Genomic DNA, 18,999 nt, shown 5'->3' with positions numbered 1-18,999 from the left:
GGGGATCTTGACATACTGTTGGAAGAAGCATGAGCTAATCAGTAGAGAAAACAAAGCTGCCTAAGGGAGCTGATAAGCATTCGTCTGCTTGGAAATATTGAAGCGGAGGTCAAATGTCCATCTGGAGTGATGTTGCATTGAGCATAGGGAGATGGCTAGATGAACTCCTAGACGCATTCCAATGTTATGATTCTGTGAAGATAATCAGAAGTAGCTCCTTGTTGAATATGTAAATAATGTTGAATGACAATTGCCTTCATTCAGCAAGAATACCAGACAGGTTAACGTATGATAGCATTGGGCTGGAAGAATGGAGGAACCCTGATTAATTGTTGTGTAACAATCCTCAACACCAACTGTTCTGTTGTCCACTGTGACAACAAATTCTCCAAGATCCACATCTCCAGGATTCACACTTCTTTTTTTTTTAATTATTATTATTATTATTATTATTATTATTATTATTATTATTAATTATTATTATTATTATTATTATTAATTATTATTATTATTATTATTATTATTATTATTATTATTCATTCATTCATTCAGTTGATTTTTATGCCGCCCTTCTTAGACTCAGGGCGGCTTACAACATGTTAGCAATAGCACTTTTTTTTAACAGAGCCAGCCTATTGCCCCCACAATCTGGGTCCTCATTTTACCCACCTCGGAAGGATGGAAGGCTGAGTCAACCTTGAGTCTACTGCAAGGCAGGCCTTCTTTCTTGGTTGATTCTCTCTTCTTGATCCAGTTGGATCAAAACCTTGGATTTTTCCCGATTCAGGGAATAACACATAGGCAGAAATGAGCAAATCTCATCCTTACAACTCCCTTTTTCCACTTCTGAATTTAGCTTGTGGGGGCAGCTAAGTGGGTTGGCTGGCACATTCTGGTTGTTTTCATCCAACATGCTTAACCTTTTAACTTAGTTTCCCAAATTATCCCATTTTCTGATATTTTTTTTTAATCCAACATGCTTAACATATTTAATTTAGTTTTTAAATTATCCCATTTTCTGAATTGGTTTGCCATGTTGAATCACAAATTATTAACTGGATTGGAAGCTGTAAAAATAGATTAACAGAAAGCTTTAAAAAAAAGTATGACCAGCATGTCAAACCTAGCTTAAAATACAGCCGTTAGGTATTTATTTAATTTGCTTAAGCCTTTACTTGGACAAAGCTGTGTAGCAATGCAAAAGGCGCAGGTGTGGGAATGAATTTTCAAAGGACATACTCCTTCTAACATACCAGGCAGTATCACACACTGTGGTGTACGATAGTGTAGGTGCCTAAAATAAATAAATAAAATTTGAAAAACAGCCCAAATATTGGTGCTCCTGTCCAATCAAGTATTTCCTCTTTGAAACACTACTGTGGATGATCCCTTATGTTTGTGTTAAGATACTGTTGGGTGGAGATTAATTGTTTCAGTCTCTTACATTATCTCTTCAATCTTAAAATCCTTGTTGATTCTTTGTTCCTTAGACAAAGAATACCTGCCCTTTAGGGCAGGTATGCAGTTTTAATGTCAATTCATCCATTTCCTAGAAACCAGGGAACAATTTGTCACTGAGTCATGTTATATTTCTTTATGTGTGACATTGTAAAAAAAAAATGCCACACATAAAAAAAAAAATCTGTCTCACCATTCATAAATTCTCTTAATGGTCCTGACACACCTTGCGTTGCTTTTTGTAACTTTCTGTTCTCTAGCCTTTGCTTGCCACATTTCAGTATCTCCTCTTCCCTCATTTTCCTCCCTTACACTTGCCACTTCAACATCTAGGGCAGGGGTAGGCAAAGTTGGCTCTTCTATGACATGTGGACTTCAGCTCCCAGAATTCCTCAGCTAGCATGACTGGCTCAGGAATTCTGGGAGTTGAAGTCCACAAGTCATAGGAGGGCCAAGTTTGCCTACCACTGATCTAGGGTCTTGGATTCAAATGCCATCTCCTAGCCCTTATTTACCATCAAGATCTCCTAGGTCCCTCTCACTTGTTTTCCTACCCCTATTCCAGCGGTGGGTTCCACTTTCCCGCATACTGGTGCGGTGCATACAAATCCTGTTGATTTGGGCACTCGCCCCCAGGTGAGCCCATGCGTGTGTCCCCTTGCAAGATTTTGCTTCCGTGCATGCAAAAGAAGCAAAAAAGGCCCAAAAATCCGGGGGGAAAGATGGACCAGCGAAGATGGTGGTTTCGTGCAAATTGCGCAATCTGGCGCCCACCACTGCCATGTTCCTTGTTATGTTCTTACCTATAGAGCTCTTTCCACTTCTCTTCCCCCTCCTGAAGTCCATATCACATCTAAATGGTGCTATCCAATTTCCTCTGCTCCCTTTTGTTTCACCTCCTTTAAAGCAGGAGCATTTTTTGTCTTGATGAGTTGCATATTAGAAGCCTATTTCCCAAAAAAATAGGCCAGATCAGAAGATATCAAAAGGTAATTTTGGTTTAATTTAAATTTCATAGAATGAATATTCCCCTGTGGTTGTATCAGTATCCAGAGCTTTCAGTAGCCAAACAGGTGGAGCTCTGCTTTAAAATCATCAGCATGGCAACCTGTGGCTTAAGAATCATGTGTAGCCCTCAGTTTAATTTAGTATGTGTGATAAGGAAAGAAAGAAAAGTCGGAGACCAGAAAAAAAGCCCTGTTACCTTTGAAAAATATAGGTTATCGGTGCATTTGTCCAGCAACATGAGAAAATATTATTTTACTGAAAGAGTAGTAGATCCTTGGAACAAACTTCCAGCAGACATGGTAGATAAATCCACAGTAACTGAATTTAAACATGCCTGGGATAAACATATATCCATCCTAAGATAAAATACAGAAAATAGTATAAGGGCAGACTAGATGGACCATGAGGTCTTTTTCTGCCGTCAGACTTCTATGTTTCTATGTTTCTAACTGCAAAATAAAAATAAAGTCTCACTCGAATCCTAAATAAATAACCTCTTCAGAGCCTATCTATTATGACGCATCAGGGTTTTGTTAGGGGGAATGGGAAAAAAACAGCAGGGGGGAGAGGGTTATATCTTGCTGCACCTGATGCTTGTACTTTTCTCTAGGCAAGATTCAAACAATGTGAGCCACCACGGCCCACTCCAGGCAGCACCTGGCCAGGCGTATTGTATGGAACACAGGTAAGCCAATGAAATGGGCAGATAAAATTTCTTCCTTTTTTTAATGTTCTGCTAATATGTTTATTAAATAAATGTATAAGCCCACCGAACTCACACATAGGTGGTTTTGGGTGCTTTACAATGCTAATGTACTGTTACACTAACTTTAGAACTAACGTACAGTAACTTTCTCACGTACACCCACACATTTGGATAGTAAAAACTTAATATGTATGCAGATGATTTAAAAATGTATCCTTTCTCTTTCATCCTCCATATATAGTGCCTTTGTGGTGCACCAGTAGTCTTTTCTTTAAAAAAAATTAAGCATTTAAAAAAAAAAAAACAGGAAAAAAAATGAAAAAGACACATACGTACAAATATACAAAATTGAAACACAAAAATCATAATAACAACATCAACCTTACAGACAAAAACTCACATAACATGACATAACAGCACATATCATGATCTATCTTCATCCTTTTTGCAGTTTTGCATATCATTTTTGTGGATAAAAATTCTAATAACTCGGACTTTATCTGAAAGGTTTAGGGCAGCTTAATCCATTATAAGAACTCTGTTGCTCTTTCAAAAATTACCTTTCAGGAAGAATAGAATAGAATGACAGAGTTGGAAAGGACCTTGGAGGTCTTCTAGTCCAACTCTCTGCTCAGGCAGGAAATCCTACACCATTTCAAACAAATAGATGTCCAATCTCTTCTTAAAGACTCTTCCAGTGTCGGAGCATCCACAACTTCTGATTAATTGTTCTAACTGTCAGGAAATGTCTTCTTAGTTCCAGTTTACTTCTCTCCTTGCTTAGTTTCCATTTATTTCTTCTTGTCCTGCTTTCAGATGCTTTGGAAAATAGATTGACTATTTCTTTTTTATGGCAACTACTGAAATATTGGAACACTGCTATCCCTAGTCCTCCTTTTCATTAAACAACATTATGCTCACCTGGTACCTGGGTTCATATTATGGGTTAGGCTAAAATATGATTGATTTTTTTTTATGACTTGGTGCTTGTTGGGTACAACAGGGTTGATTGAATCAGTCAGCACACATTGTAAAATTGGAGTTTAAGCTACTACAGTTGTTATTATTAATTAATTAATTAATTAATTAATTAGATTTGTATGCCACCCCTCTCCGTAGACTCGGGGCAGCTCACAACAGTAGTTCAGAGACCATCATTGCCATTTTTAAAACTTTACGAAATACGCAGTACAGTGTTCCCTCGATTTTCGCGGGTTCGAACTTCGCGAATAGCCTATACCACGGTTTTTCAAAAAATATTAATTAAAAAATACTTTGCAGGTTTTTTCCTATACCATGGTTTTTCCCATCCGATGACGTCATAAGTCATCGCCAAACTAATAATTTTTGCAAATAAATAACCAAAAAATAATAATTCTTGTTAATAAATAATTATGTTTATAAATATCAGGATCACTAAGTGCCTTATTCAAAGGTGAGTACCAGTAATAATGGTGAGTAAATGGTTGTTAAGGGAATGGGAAACGGTAATTTAGGGGTTTAAAGTGTTAAGGGATGGCTTGTGATACTGCCCATAGCCAAAAATGGTGTACAGTGATCCCCCGCTCGTTGCGAGGGTTCCGTTCCAGGAGCCCCCGCAACGAGCGGGTTTTCGCGAAGTAGCGATGCGGAAGTAAAAACACCGTCTGCGCATGTGCAGACGGTGTTTTTACTCCCACAGCGCTAGCGAGGAGCCGAAGATTGGGGGCGGGGCGGCTGTTTGCCGCCGGCATGGAGGGCTTCCTAGCAGCCCCCCAAACCCGGGTTGGGGGTCCGGGGGGCGCTGGCTCTCGGCGCTTTTGAGCTGAGTCCGGAAGCGAATTCGCTTCCGGACTCAGCTCAAAAGCGCCGATAGCAAGCGGCAAGGAACGGCTTGTCTCGGCGCTTTCGAGCTGACAGCTCGAAAGCGCCGAGACAAGCCGTTCCTTGCCGCTTGCTATCGGCGGTTTTGAGCTGAGTCCGGGAGCGAATTCGCTCCCGGACTCAGCTCAAAAGCGGCGAGAATGAACGGCGTGGGCGGGCGAAGGGCGGGCGGCAGCGAGGAGTTTGCGTGGGCGGTGGGGAAACTCCTCGCTGATGCCAGCAAGAGGGGGAAGACCCAGGGAAGCCGCTGCCATCTACGCATGCGTGCCCGGCACGCATGCGTAGATGGTATTTTTGACTTCCGGGTTGAAAAATAGCGAAGTACCCTGTTCGCAATGGTTGGGGACGCAATAAACGGGGGATCACTGTATTTACTTCCGCATCTCTACTTCGCGGAAATTCGACTTTCGTGGGCGGTCTCAGAACGCATCCCCCGCAGAAATCGAGGGAACACTATAATCCAAATGAGGAGCCGGTTCTACCACAGATGGAGACATTTTCCACTCTTTCTATTCTGGTTCCAACTATGCTTCAAATATCATAGATGGCGACAGTGAAGCAAATAGAGACACAGAGTTCCGGCAGCAACCCTATTTTGACAACCCCCACCTCTAGGAATTTTCCTCCATAGCAGCTACTAAACAAAACAATAATAATAATTTATTAGATCTGTATGCCGCCCCTCTCCGAAGAATAACGAAAGAATTAACGTTATTCAGATGACACAGCTGATGGGGGAGAAGTTAGTTCTAGCACAAACAGAACTAAGAATATAACTATGTCGATTGAATTTAGCAATTTACATGCAGTGAAGGGCTACCAAATTTTTTACTACCACACTGTGCGTGTGGCTTATACAGGATGCCCTGCATTTTCTTTCAATATCTACCAGTGCAAATTGGGTACTCTGGGGTGGAGCTCCCTTTTTGCTACCCTACTGCATTCCCTCCCCCTCGTCCGGGCAGTAACCCACCCCTGTTTATGTGACATGTCCAATGGAGGGTACTAAATAAGCTACCTTGGTTCATAATTCAAAAGGATCCCATAATCTCAAGTGCATGTTGAAAAGGGGATGATGGGAACTTTGCTTTGGTAAACTTGGTTGAGCATAAGTGTTCCATTTCCTGATCTTGGGACTCTTTTCAAAGCAATTTTGGGTCCCCAGTTCCTTTGTGTACTGTTAGAGATGATCAGGTGATTAAATGACTGGGTTTTTAAATTTTTTTTATCTGCCTGTACAATTATGGCTTCTTCTGCATTCCTTCTAGTTCCTTGTACCAGCTGCATGGTGAGACCAGCCAGTCCTTCTCTGCCTCTCAAGCCTTGGTATCAGACAATCCTTCCATTTATCAATGTCCATGGTCTGCCCCATGTGTGCCATATCCCCCACAGGGCTTCAAGCAGGAATTCCACGACCCCATTTTTGATCAAGTGAACACGCTGGGAGATGTAGACAATTCCCAGTATGCAACTGATGTGGTGATAAAACAGGAGCAAGTGGACTATGCCTTTGACACAGGTAGAGTGCAAGAAAGTGGGGATATAGTGTGTATATATGTGTGTGCATGAGTTTAGGACTAGCATTAGTTCTTTGGACCTGGTTTATCTTTTACCTGCCACAGAAACAGTCTGAAATTTGCTTGGTGCAGCTACGCTGATCAACAATCAAAGCATTTGGGTTTACTTGCCATTACTTGTAATACTACACACACACACACACACCCAAAAAAAGTGAAAAAGAAGTGGGGAGGCCTCAATACTGGTCCTGCCAAAACCTTGGATCCTTGCTGCTATTGAAAGATGCCATTTGTTGATTTCACTTATGAACATACTAAAACTGAGCACATAGAACAAGATTTATATCTGTATGTAACTGTATTTCCCAATGATACATCCAGCCAGAAACTCTGGGATTGTGGATTTAAATCTTCTGCCAAACACAGGCATGCCATACATGGTGGTTTACAATGCTTACCACCCCCTTATTCTGGTAGGGGATGAGCAAAGTCATAATCCAGTGTATCTGGGACTTGATCTGGAAGATATCTTTTTCTTCCACACAGTACAGTGGTACCCATAGTTCTCTCTAAGCTGAGCAGTGAGCAATCGCTCACTTAAAAATCATCATCAACTCAGAGTTTTCCAAACCTGCCCAGAAGCCAAGAGGGAAAGAGTGAGAGGGAAGGAGAGAGAGAGGAAGAGAGAGAAACAGATAGAAAAAAGAGAGGAAGGAAAAGAGAAAGAAAAAGAATGGGAGTAAGGAAGAGAGAAAGAAAATCAAAATCTAGTTTGAAACTAGCTCAACTATTTAAGTGGCATTTTGATATTGATAGAGTTGCCCTATTATGAGCTCACTGTTATAGACACACAGCATTTATTTATTTATTTATTTGTTTATTTATTATTTCTGTGCCGCCCAGTCCCGAAGGGCCTGCCGCTCAGACACTATGCTTTTCCGCCCAGCCCAAAAAAAAATTAGAGGGAACACTGGTGGTACCTCAAGATACGAACCCCTCATCTTACGAACAACTCGTGATACAAACCCGGGGTTCAGAAAAATTTTGCCTCGTCTTACGAACTTTTTTCGAGTTATGAACCGGCGTTCGGAGACTGCTGGGAAGCCGCGCGGCTGTTTTAAAAGGTGACAGCCGGGCGGCGGGGCTTCCCAGTAGCCTCCCGAATGCCGGTTCGTAACTCAAAAAAAGTTCGTAAAAAGAGGCAAAATTTTTCTGAACCCCGGGTTCGGTTCGGGAGGTTGCTGGGAAGCCCCCCAGCCTGGCTGTCACCTTTTAAAACAGCCGCGCAGCTTCCCAGCAGTCTCCAAACGCCGAACGCGGAAGTTTGGGTTTGGCGTTCGGCTTCGGGAAGCTGCTGGGAAGCCGCGCGGCTGTTTTAAAAGGTCACAGCCGGGCTGGGGGGCTTCCCAGCAACCTCCCGAACCCCAAACGTTTGCCAAACTTCCGGGTTCGGGAGGTTGCTGGGAAGCCCCCCAGCCCGGCTGTCACCTTTTAAAACAGCTGCGCGGCTTCCCAGCAGTCGCCGAACGCCGAACGCGGAAGTTCGGGTTTGGCGTTCGGCTTTGGGAAGCTGCTGGGAAGCCGCCCGGCTGTTTTAAAAAGTCACAGCCGGGCTGGGGGGCTTCCCAGCAACCTCCCGAACCCCAAACTTTTGCCGAACTTCCGGGTTCGGGGGGTTGCTGGGAAGCCCCCCAGCCTGGCTGTCACCTTTTAAAATAGCCGCGCGGCTTCCCAGCAGTCTCCGAACGCCGAACGCGGAAGTTCGGGTTTGGCGTTCGGCTTCGGGAAGCTGCTGGCAAGCCGCGCGGCTGTTTTAAAAGGTCACAGCCGGGCTGGGGGGCTTCCCAGCAACCTCCAGAACCCCGAACCCGGAAGTTCGGCAAAAGTTCGGGGCTCAGGAGGTTGCTGGGAAGCCCCCCAGCCCGGCTGTGACCTTTTAAAACAGCCGCGCGGCTTCCCGAAGCCGAACGCCAAACCCGAACTTCCGCGTTCGGCGTTCGGAGACTGCTGGGAAGCCCCGCCGCCCGGCTGTCACCTTTTAAAACAGCCTGGGGGCTTCTCGGCGGCCTCCCGAATGCCGAACCCGGAAGTTCGGGTTTGGCGTTCGGCGTTCGGGAGGTCGCTGAGAAGCCCCCAGGCTGTTTTAAAAGGTGACAGCCGGACGGCAGCGGTTTTTTTGCGGGGGTTTTTTTTGGTTGCACGGATTAATTGACTTTACATTGTTTCCTATGGGAAACAATGTTTCCTCTTACGAACCTTTCGTCTTACGAACCTCCCCCTGGAACCAATTAGGTTCGTAAGACGAGGTTTGACTATATTACTATTTTTTGTGTATTCCCAATATATTGTACGTTTTGTTCAGATTCTCTTTCATACACACCTGATATTGTTGTAGTAGTTTTATACATAAATGAAAGAACAAAAATCATGCAGAGGGATGTTTGTTTCTGGTGTTATGCTCTCTTGCCATTGTGGTACAGGGGACATAGAGCACCCTTAATTCCATTGGCTGATCTTGAAACCTCAGTGAGTTCATTGGTTGAGGAACCACCAGGTCTGTAGCATAACTTAACAATTTTTTTGAAATGCAAAAGATTACCATGGGAAATCTCTTCCATAAGGCTGGCAAGAAAACTGTATGGAGTTTACCTTGATTCATGGGCAGTTGCCCAATCCATTTATCTAGCTTGATGTAGCTTGGCAGGAGGGAAAAATGCCAACCCTTCTCCAGCTCATGAGAAATCCTGTATGTTAAAATGTTTTAAGTTGCTTGCCTCCCCCCCCAAAAAATACCCATTAAACTTCAAGTATGTTTCTTTTTCTACCACCTCTGCCTATAAAAGAGAGGTTTTTATGGATTCCCTGACCTTTAAATGCTTGGAAAGAAAGAGGAAAAACTATTCTGTTCCCCAGGGCTGGCAAAGCATTGCATAACCTTGAGTCTCTACCTTCCTGCTGGTTTGGCCCAGAGCCTGTCTCTGTGGCTGGCTGGAATGGAAAGGAATTTCATTCACAAAATGGATGCACAGGAACTGGGCTCCGGATAAGGAGTTTTGGGTTTCACCGCTCATGCTCTCCTAGTGGTGCAACTGAAATCAGCCGGCAGGCTAGTAACACAAGCCAAAGCTTGGCTCACTGCCCGGAGAAAGTGGGAGCATGCACAGAAAACGACACCTGCAGACCTGGGAGGGAAGCATCCAACTGGCGTTTGAAGTAGGAAAGCCTTTGGCTATCGAGGAGAAATGCACACCCTCCCTGACCCTTTTTACAGCTCCACGTTTCCCCAGGGACTGCCATTAGTGTCTTTCCTCACTTGCTTTTGCTCCTGCTGTAAACTTCTTAAAGTGTCAGCGATTAGGAAAAGAATAAGATTGAATTATCCACCAGAGCTGTCTTTTCAGGACTTAACCCATTAATGTTGAATAAATGTTTACTTGCTTTCATTTTTCCCTCCTGCTGTGTGCAAAATGGGTATATATTAGATCAGACAGAAATCTGGTATAAAACCTTTCCTTTTCTTTTTCAATAGTTGCAAGAGATATTAGATATATAAATATGAAATTTTACTTCTAGTTCCAAAATCTCTATGCTGTGATTAATTCAAGGCTTGCTTCTTCCCATCTATATGACTAATCTTGATCTAAGGTAATGAGCTAATAAATTTAAAATTAGTTCATATTCTTAACACAGCTCCACTGTACACTCGCCCACCCTTCTCTCTTTTTCTTTTTCTCTCCTCTTCTTTGCTTCTCCTCTTTTTTCCCCCTTCTTCTTCTCCTCTCTACTTTCTCTCTATCCTCTTTTTGTAAGTCTATATGTTTATTGATTGTTATATTTTTACATCCAGACATATTGTAATGTATTAGGTTTCAATTGTCAACTGTTATGATTGTCTTTTATGTTTTGTATACTTGTAAATAAAAAAAACCCTGTTAGGCGGAAAGTGTCCAGTGAATCATGGATTTCGCTATTGAAAGATGTTTTTGTAAGTATGGATAATTCAAGGCCCTCCAGATGTTGATCAATTACAATTCCCAGCACCCCTTATAGCAAGCTAGTTTAGATGGAGTTTCTGAGAGTAATGGTTCAACAGCAATTGAGAGATCAGAGGATCTCCAGACCTTATAAAAAAGGCACGGCATATTTCTCTCATACATTGTAATTTATTTTAATCATTTTATATTCCACTTTAAAAAAAACTCCTCTCCACTTAAACTAATAATATTCATTCATTCAAATCAGACAAATGTCAAACAAATTCTTAAAAATAAAAAGCTAGAACAAAAAAAAGTGTCCTGAAGAAAAACCATAGTAAAATTGGCCTTAAAATATCTTAATTATAAAAATATGGATGGAAGTGAGTTCCAATAAGAATTAATTCATTTCGGATTTCATATCCTATTTGTTTCCCAAAATGGTATCCAATAAAAGCATTGACAGCTTCAACAGTTATACCTCTGAAACAAGACCAGCAAATCCTATTTATTCCATGCTCATTTTTTTTGTTTGAGTTACAGATGTGGCAAGTTGCCATTCAATGCATATGAACACAGAAGGACTACCAAGTTGTTCCAGTTCTGAAGGCATATTAGGTGAGAAAAATAATTTTAGGGTTCCTGGTATAATTTTCTCTTTAAGATGGCAATAACAATAACAACAACTGCCTTTTCCAGGTCCCAAGGAATGACATGACAAGTGGATAAAATGCCAAATCCAGTATAAACATCTGGCTGACCATATGACCAGTTATGATTGTTCTGGGAGTAGATTTGGATGCTTGAGTGGATAATGGGAACAAATTCCAGCTTATATTATTTCACAGGGAAAAAAATCCACTTCTTTTTAAAGCAAACATGCTCTGTGAATTTGTAGGATTCATGTAAGAATCTTGCAAGATTCTTAGTGGATACTGCTTTGATTGTTTGCATGGAAAAATCTGTGGAGTGCAAGAAGTGAGCTTAAGCCTTTCTTTTATCCGACATCAAACAAGTAGAAGGTATAGCAGAGACAAGACAATCTAAAAGAGTTCCACCCTGAAGGGTTCCTAAAAGGGCTTGAACTTGTAACTGATTCTAAGACTCAGTCCTAGGAGGCAAGGCAAGCTCCTAAACAATCAGTTACAAGTAGTGATGGGCAAACCGAACCCTCACAATTCGGGTCCGTTCCGAATTTTGCGGTGTTCGGTATGCCGAACACGAACACGAAATTTTTTGAAACTTCAGGCAAAGTTCAGGGTCACGTTCGGAGCTTTGATGTAAAAATAAACATTGTTATTTTTACGAAAAAGGACGCCGCAGCGGCACTGCAAGCAAAGGGCGGTCCTTTCACATAAAATTAAACATGTTTATTTTTACGTGAAAGGACCGCCCTTTGCTTGCAGCGCCACTGCGATGTCCTTTCACATAAAAATAACAATGTTTATTTTTACGTGAAGACCTCCCTTTGAAGGTGCTGGAGAATCCCTCCCACGAAGAGATTCCGGGGGTGGAGCCTTGACGTCACCGGCAGGTTGCTAAGGATGCCAAGGTGATCACTTCCTGGATTCCATGGAATCCAGGAAGTGATCACCTTGCTGTCCTTAGCAACATGCCGGTATACATGACGTCAAAGCTCCGCCCCCGGAATCTATTGGTGGGATTCCCCATTCGGGTTCAGATTCGGTTCGGGTTCGGCCGAATTTTGCGTAAAGTTCGTCCAAACTTGCCGAACCCGAACACCATTGGGTTCGCCTATCACTAGTTACAAGAGCACATGGACCACATTATTCTTAGCATTATGGACCACATTATTCTTAGAATGAGCCGGGGTGGCGCAGCAGGGAGAGTGCAGTACTGCAGGCCACAGAAGCTGACTGTAGATCTGTAAGTCAGCGATTCAAATCTCATCACCGGCTCAAGGTTGACTCAGCCTTCCATCCTTCCGAGGTGGGTAAAATGAGGACCTGGATTGTGGGGGCAATACGCTGGCTCTGTTAAGAAGCGCTATTGCTAACATGTTGTAAGCTGCCCTAAGTCTAAGGAGAAGGGCGGCATAAAAATTGAATAAATTAAATAAATAAATAAATAAATAAATTCGGTTTCTTTCAGACTTTATCTAAGAGAGTGCAAATATCCACACAAGAGGGTTGCATCAATTATATTTAAGTATATTCCACACCAAATGCTGACTTGTAGGTAGACATTCATTTTGAAAAGATACAGAGTTGTTTGCTAATGGACTTATTGCTAGTTGGAATGAACAATATCAAAAGGGATTTGGGATGTGTGTTATAAGAGGCAGATTCAAACTTTTAGGAAAGAGACAATTCTCCCTACTCTGGTTTCAGCCATAGTATCTATAAAGCATCACCTCCCCACCCACAACTAAACAATGAAAGAAAAAGCTCACCTACTGAATATACAGTTATCTTAACTTCTGGGAGAATAATTAGTAAAATTAACAATGGAAGGTTTTATATTGATAAGAAAGTCTCACATGGTTAAGCCTAAGGACCAGCAGTTACTGTGCGATCAATCATGGGTAGTTAATCTCTCAATGGTAGGGACTTAAATATATTTAGAAGAAATGCAGATCAGATTCTTGATATTTACCTGTTATTCTTTGGGGTAGTATTTTATTTTATTTTATTTTATTTTGCAGGCTATGGTTATGAGAAACAAATGCAACCATTTGCAGAAGATGCTTGTGTTGTTCCTGAGAGGTCTGAAGGTCAGACACAGTAGCATTTGAACTAAGAATACATCTTTCATAAATATAGTATTCCCTTAAGCCAGCGGTTCTCCACCTGTGCTACATAGACCCAAAGGGTTCAGCAATGCCATTGCAGAGGAATTCGTGAAGGCTTGAAGAAATGTTAAGATTTAAACCTTGTCTTGGGGGGTCCATGACCACAAAAGATATTTAAAGGGAATCCATGGTGAAAAAAGGATTGGGAACCAATGGACTAAGCATTACTTCTTCAGTTATAGTAGACCCCCCACTCTAATTTTGCAAAGTTTACAGATGCTAGACTTCAGCTTACATCAGTGATGGCGAACCTTTTTTCCCTGGGGTGCTGAAAGAGCATGGGTGTGCGCTATTGTGCATGTGCGAGTGCCCACACCCATAATTCAAGGCCTGAGAAGGGCAAAAACAGCTTCCCCCGCCAACAAAAACAACCTGTTTCCCAACTTCTGGTGGGCCCAGTAGACTTGTGTTTCACCCTCCCCAGGCTCCAAAGACTTCCTGGAGCCAAGAGAGAGTAAAAGCACCCTCCCCCATCCCCCCAGAGGCTCTCTGGAAGCCAAAAAAACCCTTCCAGAGCTTCTGTGTGAAAATAAGCTGGCCGGCACACACATGCACGTTCAAGCTGAGCTAGGGCAACGTCTCATGTGCCAGCAGATATGGCTCCACTTGCCACCTGTGGCATCCGTGCCATAGGTTCACCATCACTGGCTTACATCATGCTTTATATATTTTACAGGTACAGTAGATATTTGGATTGTTCGTTATCCAAGATGGAATCCACTTTTTCATGCTATTTGTGAAGCATAATAACTTAGATTTGTAAATATCAACTTTACAATTTACATGTCAGGGTTCCAAGTAACACCCCCAACAAAATCAAAACTCCAAGGCAGGCATTTTCCTCAAAGCTTAAATTTATTAGAGATGTCCGGGAAAATCCGAATCTGAAGCCCCTGGGTTTACCCCACCCAGAATAAAGTCAAAATTCCTTTCCCTGCCTCCACACGGTCCACTTAGGCCTCTGTCCCAACTCTGTCTCCCAGTCACGCCTCCCCAGGTGCAGGCTGAATATCCTTGACTCCCAAGGGAAAAATGCTATGGCTATACACCCCACACTGTGTCCACCCCTAATTTCCAGTTCCCACAGCTTGGCCATTGACTGCTGTGGCAGCTCTGAAGATTTCAAGTTAAAGATGAATTCAGGGCTGACACTAGATTTGTTTTTTTAACTTTTGACAATTTGGGGGTTCACTTTCTGATAGTTCCCTCTTGCTTCTAACTGCCTCTATATCATGGATGTCAAACTCGCCACATTATGTTGTTGTCACATAACATTTAACAACATTTTCTCCATTTGCGGAGCTGGTGTGGACGTGGCTTGCGCATCTGGCCCGCAGACTGCCAGTTTGACACCCGTGCTCTATATCTTTATCAACGTACCTATTTGTAATTCCAGTTAAGTTTCCTCGTAGATGGTGTGATAATAAAGGAGAAATATTTTGAAATATAACAGCCTCACCAAATTAATTGGGATTGTAATTTCCAACCATTCTCTAGACAGGTTTGTTAGGAAGTTTGAGAATTGTCATCTCAGTATTCCTGGAGAGCAAAAGGCTGGAGAAAGCTGGTAGATACAATAGAATCCCTTTTTTTTTTGGGGGGGGGGGTTGCCTGTAGAGGAAGCAAAATGTAGAAATTTGATTTCAGGATATGGCATTGATGCTCCCTGTGAATTTTCTCCAGAAAATGCAAGGGCTTTTAAAATAATTTATTTTTTCCCTTTTATTGTACTGTATATATTGCCCTTAATAGGGGATGTTAAGCAAGAAAGATACCGCGAGGGCCCACCTTATCAACGGCGTGGTTCTCTGCAGCTTTGGCAGTTCCTGCTGACTTTGCTGGATGATCCAAGCAATTCCCATTTTATCGCCTGGACAGGTCGAGGAATGGAATTCAAACTCATTGAACCAGAAGAGGTCAGAATTTATTTTACTTTTTAAAAAAAATTAAGTTGGAAATGATCTTATATTACACATCATTGATTGTGGATTACAGGAACCTAGTGAAAGCCCTATCTGATCTTGGAATATTGAGCAGGGCAGACACTATCCTCCTCAAATTGTTAAACTATACTGTGATAAAAAAAAAGAGTACAGTTTTATTTGCTGACGGCAGTATCAGGTCATTGGCCACATATGGGCTATAGGCTCAGAAAAAGTTGCACATATCTAACTTTCTAATTGAAGAAAACCAGCTTTGGAACCCTACAAAAATGGAGTTGTTGGAAAGAGGAGGGTTTTCTGAATTAAAAAGTAGACTTGTTTACTTGACTCTTCAATACAAATGTTATTTGTAAAGATATATCTATATATCTCTCTATATCTCTATATCTATATCTCTATATAAGGCCGAAATGGTGCCATCCTAGTCTCCCTTAATTATAAAAATTTCAGCAAAAAACATGTGATAGATAGATAGATAGATAGATAGATAGATAGAGATAGAGATAGAGATAGAGATAGAGATATCTATCTATCTATCTATCTATCTATCTATCTATCTATCTATCTATCTATCTATAGATATAGAGGTAGGTAGGTAGATAGGTAGATAAGTAGATAAGTAGATAGACAGGCAGGCAGGCAGGCAGATATGAAGCCAGTTATAAACTAATCTTATGTTTTTTCAAGTTCCTACTTCAGTTGTAACTCAAGCCCATATATATGAGTTCAAAGTAGATAGCCTAAAAATCATTATATTGGAGAAGTTTACTTACAAAAACTGCTAATCCCAAAAAGGGTTTTTTTTCCTCCTAAAAGGCAACTGGACTTTCTTGGAAAACCTTTTGCTTCTAGAAGCTTCTTTGATGAGAAGTCTAATTTTTTTCAAAAGAAAAATATCAAGAAAATCTAGCTGCCTTTTGGGTGGGGACAACCATGATCTGGATAATTGAGAATCTCCATAGACAAAAGTGTCAATATTGGGGAAACTAAATAAAAATGGATATGCTGGAAGTAATTGTGCACAGAATAGTCTATCAATTGTCATTTGGATGTTTAAGAGAAATAGCCCATATATGAATAGAAAGTTTTTATTTGTCTCTCTAAAACCTAGTCCCAATTTTTTTGCATATAAATGTGATCTCACTATGGATTGGTCCTGCAGGTGGCAAAACTTTGGGGCTTTCAGAAGAATCGTCCAGCTATGAATTATGACAAATTGAGTCGCTCCCTTCGTTACTATTATGAAAAAGGCATTATGCAAAAGGTTGGTCTAGAGTTTGCGTGCTTGGCACATGCCATTTAAATTTGGGAAGGGGGCACTCATCTGTCTGAGAACTGCCAGAATCTCATCAACAATTCTAGCAGGGGCATTTTGAACACAGATGATTTTAGTTTTAAATATCTATTCATTGTTTTTATTCAATATTTTGAGGAGGGCTACGTGCCAAAATAATAACATTGATCATTGGATTAAAAATACAAGTTGGAATGGCACATTTTGCAATCTAAGTTGGCATACATTTGAAGAGAAGGACCACCAACAATGCAAAATTCTAATGCTTCAGGCAGGGATTAGGTCTTGGTGTGTAGGAAGGTCAAGAGATCTGTCTCACGCAGCACCGTGAACTGGGGCTCAATCAGAACATAAGAATTGTCTCAAGAGTACAGGAAGATATAACGAAGCATTGTCCTTTTTGTAGTGCTTGTTTTAATAATCTTGTGGAGCACTTGATGCTCTTGGATTTTATTCCTTATTCACGAGAGACATAAATCCACCTTAAGAAAATCCTGGTTGAGCATCTTCCCATCTGGATTGTTTTTTTAATGTTTGCAAATGCTAATTTTTACACAGCATTTACATCTGCACATTATATTATATTTTGTGTGTGTCCCCCCTTGGTAGAGGGGCGTGCAACCTCAAATCAGGTTATTGGGCCAGAGTCCAAGCAGTCAATTAGAAGCACGAGGGTCTCAAATGTGGGGTCTTCCAGTAGCTCTGGCAGGGGACAGTGGCTGAGGGCATCGGCATGCCCCAAAGTCTGTCTGGGCCAGTGCTTTTCCAGTATTTATTCCATATCTTTATCCCACTCTTTTGGAAATCACCTGGTTTGCTAGGAAACCGAATTGAGCTCAGAATAGGGGTCGAACGAAGAAGCAACATAAGACAGTTGTCCCTTTTGGGGACGTATGTGTGTGATAAGGGGGTGGGAAGGATTTGCAAAGGACAGAACACCTGCTTTAGTGCTTGGTTTTCTCTCCCTCTTCTGTGACATAGGTGGCTGGCGAGCGTTACGTGTACAAGTTCGTCTGTGAGCCTGAGGTTCTCTTCTCCCTAGCTTTTCCTGACAATCAGCGTCCATCTCTGAAGTCTGAATTGGAGTGGCATGTCAGCGAGGAAGACACCGTGCCTTTGTCACACCTGGATGGAAATGCTCCCTATCTGTCAGGTCTGGGAGGTACCCAGCCTTATGGGAGAAGCTGCACATACTAGCCGACGGTAGAATGGACAAATGACATCTGGGAGAGTTTTGTGTGTGTATCTGTATATATTTATACATACGTATGTACAAACATACATACGTGCATACATGTATGTATGCATGCATGTATGTATAAAATATATTTCTCAAGGTTTGAGAATTGAATCCTTGGTAGCAGCAGATATCTCTGCTGTAATCTCTTCATGGCATCAAGAAGGGCATACGGCCAGTAAGTGCTCAGCTTTATCCAGATGCCCTGACTCTCCCAAATTAAGGTATTACCAGGTCGATAAAAGGGAGGGTTTATTCCCCCCCCCCCTCAGTTATCCATATAGAATGTGGCCTTGGCTCTTGGAAGCAAAAACAGAAGCCTTGGAGAAAAGGCAGCGGGGTCTGCCATTTTGAGAGCAAAAGTTGGGATTTGGGTTCAAATCCTGCCCTAGTCATTGACTCCTTGAACGAATGAGGCAATTCTCAAGGGAGGGCAACCTACCTCACAGGGATGTTGTGAGGACAAATAAGATAAAGTTAATAAAATGCTCTATATATTTGTCTTTTTGTTTTAAGTAATATCTTGGTTCAACAATAACTAAATGAAACCTAAACAAAGAAAAGTAACAAGGTCTGTCTGGTTTTAAATTTAGTTTTTCTTTGCTTGGGGCAGATTGAATTTGTACGCCCCAAACTCAGAATAATTTCTTGGCATCTGGATGATGGATTGTAGACTCCTTTGAAGAGGATAAATGATATATGCAACAGAGAGAGTGTAAACTTACCCATCATGATTCCAAGTGTTCAAGGGAGAAGAGTTGGTGAAGAATTACACTTTTAATGTCCTGCATAAAACAATTGCTACAGCTTACCCTATACCTTGGTCCTAGGTACTGTGCCTTATTGTGCCCAATGATTAATTCATGCAAAATTTCCACTGAGATGGGATGTATGTAAGCTTTACATGCAACTAGGTATTCTTGAGCCTTCCCTGCAAATTTATTTTCTTGAATTTGCTTTCCATTTAAATTCTGGCACTTTCATCTTTATCAGATGCCTCCTGCTTGCCTGATGCTTGGTTTCATGTGCTAAGCCATGCTTTATTTAACCATGATTTGCATAAACTATAAATGAAGAGTGAATTACTAATCACAGTGATAGAAGTCATAAGAAATGCGAAGTCAAAACTAAACAAACTATCTCATGAAATTGTAGAATGAATGAATTTGATCACTAATGTCGGAAAA

The 18,999-nt window shown here is 41.6% G+C and overlaps 1 protein-coding gene across 2 annotated transcripts in view; it reads left to right on the top strand.

Moving 5' to 3' along the window:
- The window catches only part of ETV4 (ETS variant transcription factor 4), a 50,730-nt gene extending 32,415 nt beyond the window's left edge, over positions 1–18,315 (top strand). For both annotated transcript variants that reach the window (XM_070730170.1, XM_070730171.1), the window contains exons 7-13: positions 3,077–3,151; positions 6,304–6,554; positions 11,070–11,144; positions 13,192–13,260; positions 15,091–15,254; positions 16,444–16,545; positions 17,557–18,315. In XM_070730170.1, the coding sequence (XP_070586271.1) occupies positions 3,077–3,151; positions 6,304–6,554; positions 11,070–11,144; positions 13,192–13,260; positions 15,091–15,254; positions 16,444–16,545; positions 17,557–17,772 (952 nt within the window). In that variant the 3' untranslated portion in view covers positions 17,773–18,315. The remainder of the gene's footprint in view (positions 1–3,076; positions 3,152–6,303; positions 6,555–11,069; positions 11,145–13,191; positions 13,261–15,090; positions 15,255–16,443; positions 16,546–17,556) is intronic.
- Positions 18,316–18,999: the final 684 nt, after the last annotated feature.

The sequence above is a fragment of the Erythrolamprus reginae genome, chromosome Z, assembly GCF_031021105.1.
Source record: "Erythrolamprus reginae isolate rEryReg1 chromosome Z, rEryReg1.hap1, whole genome shotgun sequence".
Lineage (NCBI taxonomy): Eukaryota > Metazoa > Chordata > Lepidosauria > Squamata > Dipsadidae > Erythrolamprus > Erythrolamprus reginae.
Note: the sequence above shows the minus strand (reverse complement) of the source record. Positions and strands in the feature narration are given on the sequence as shown.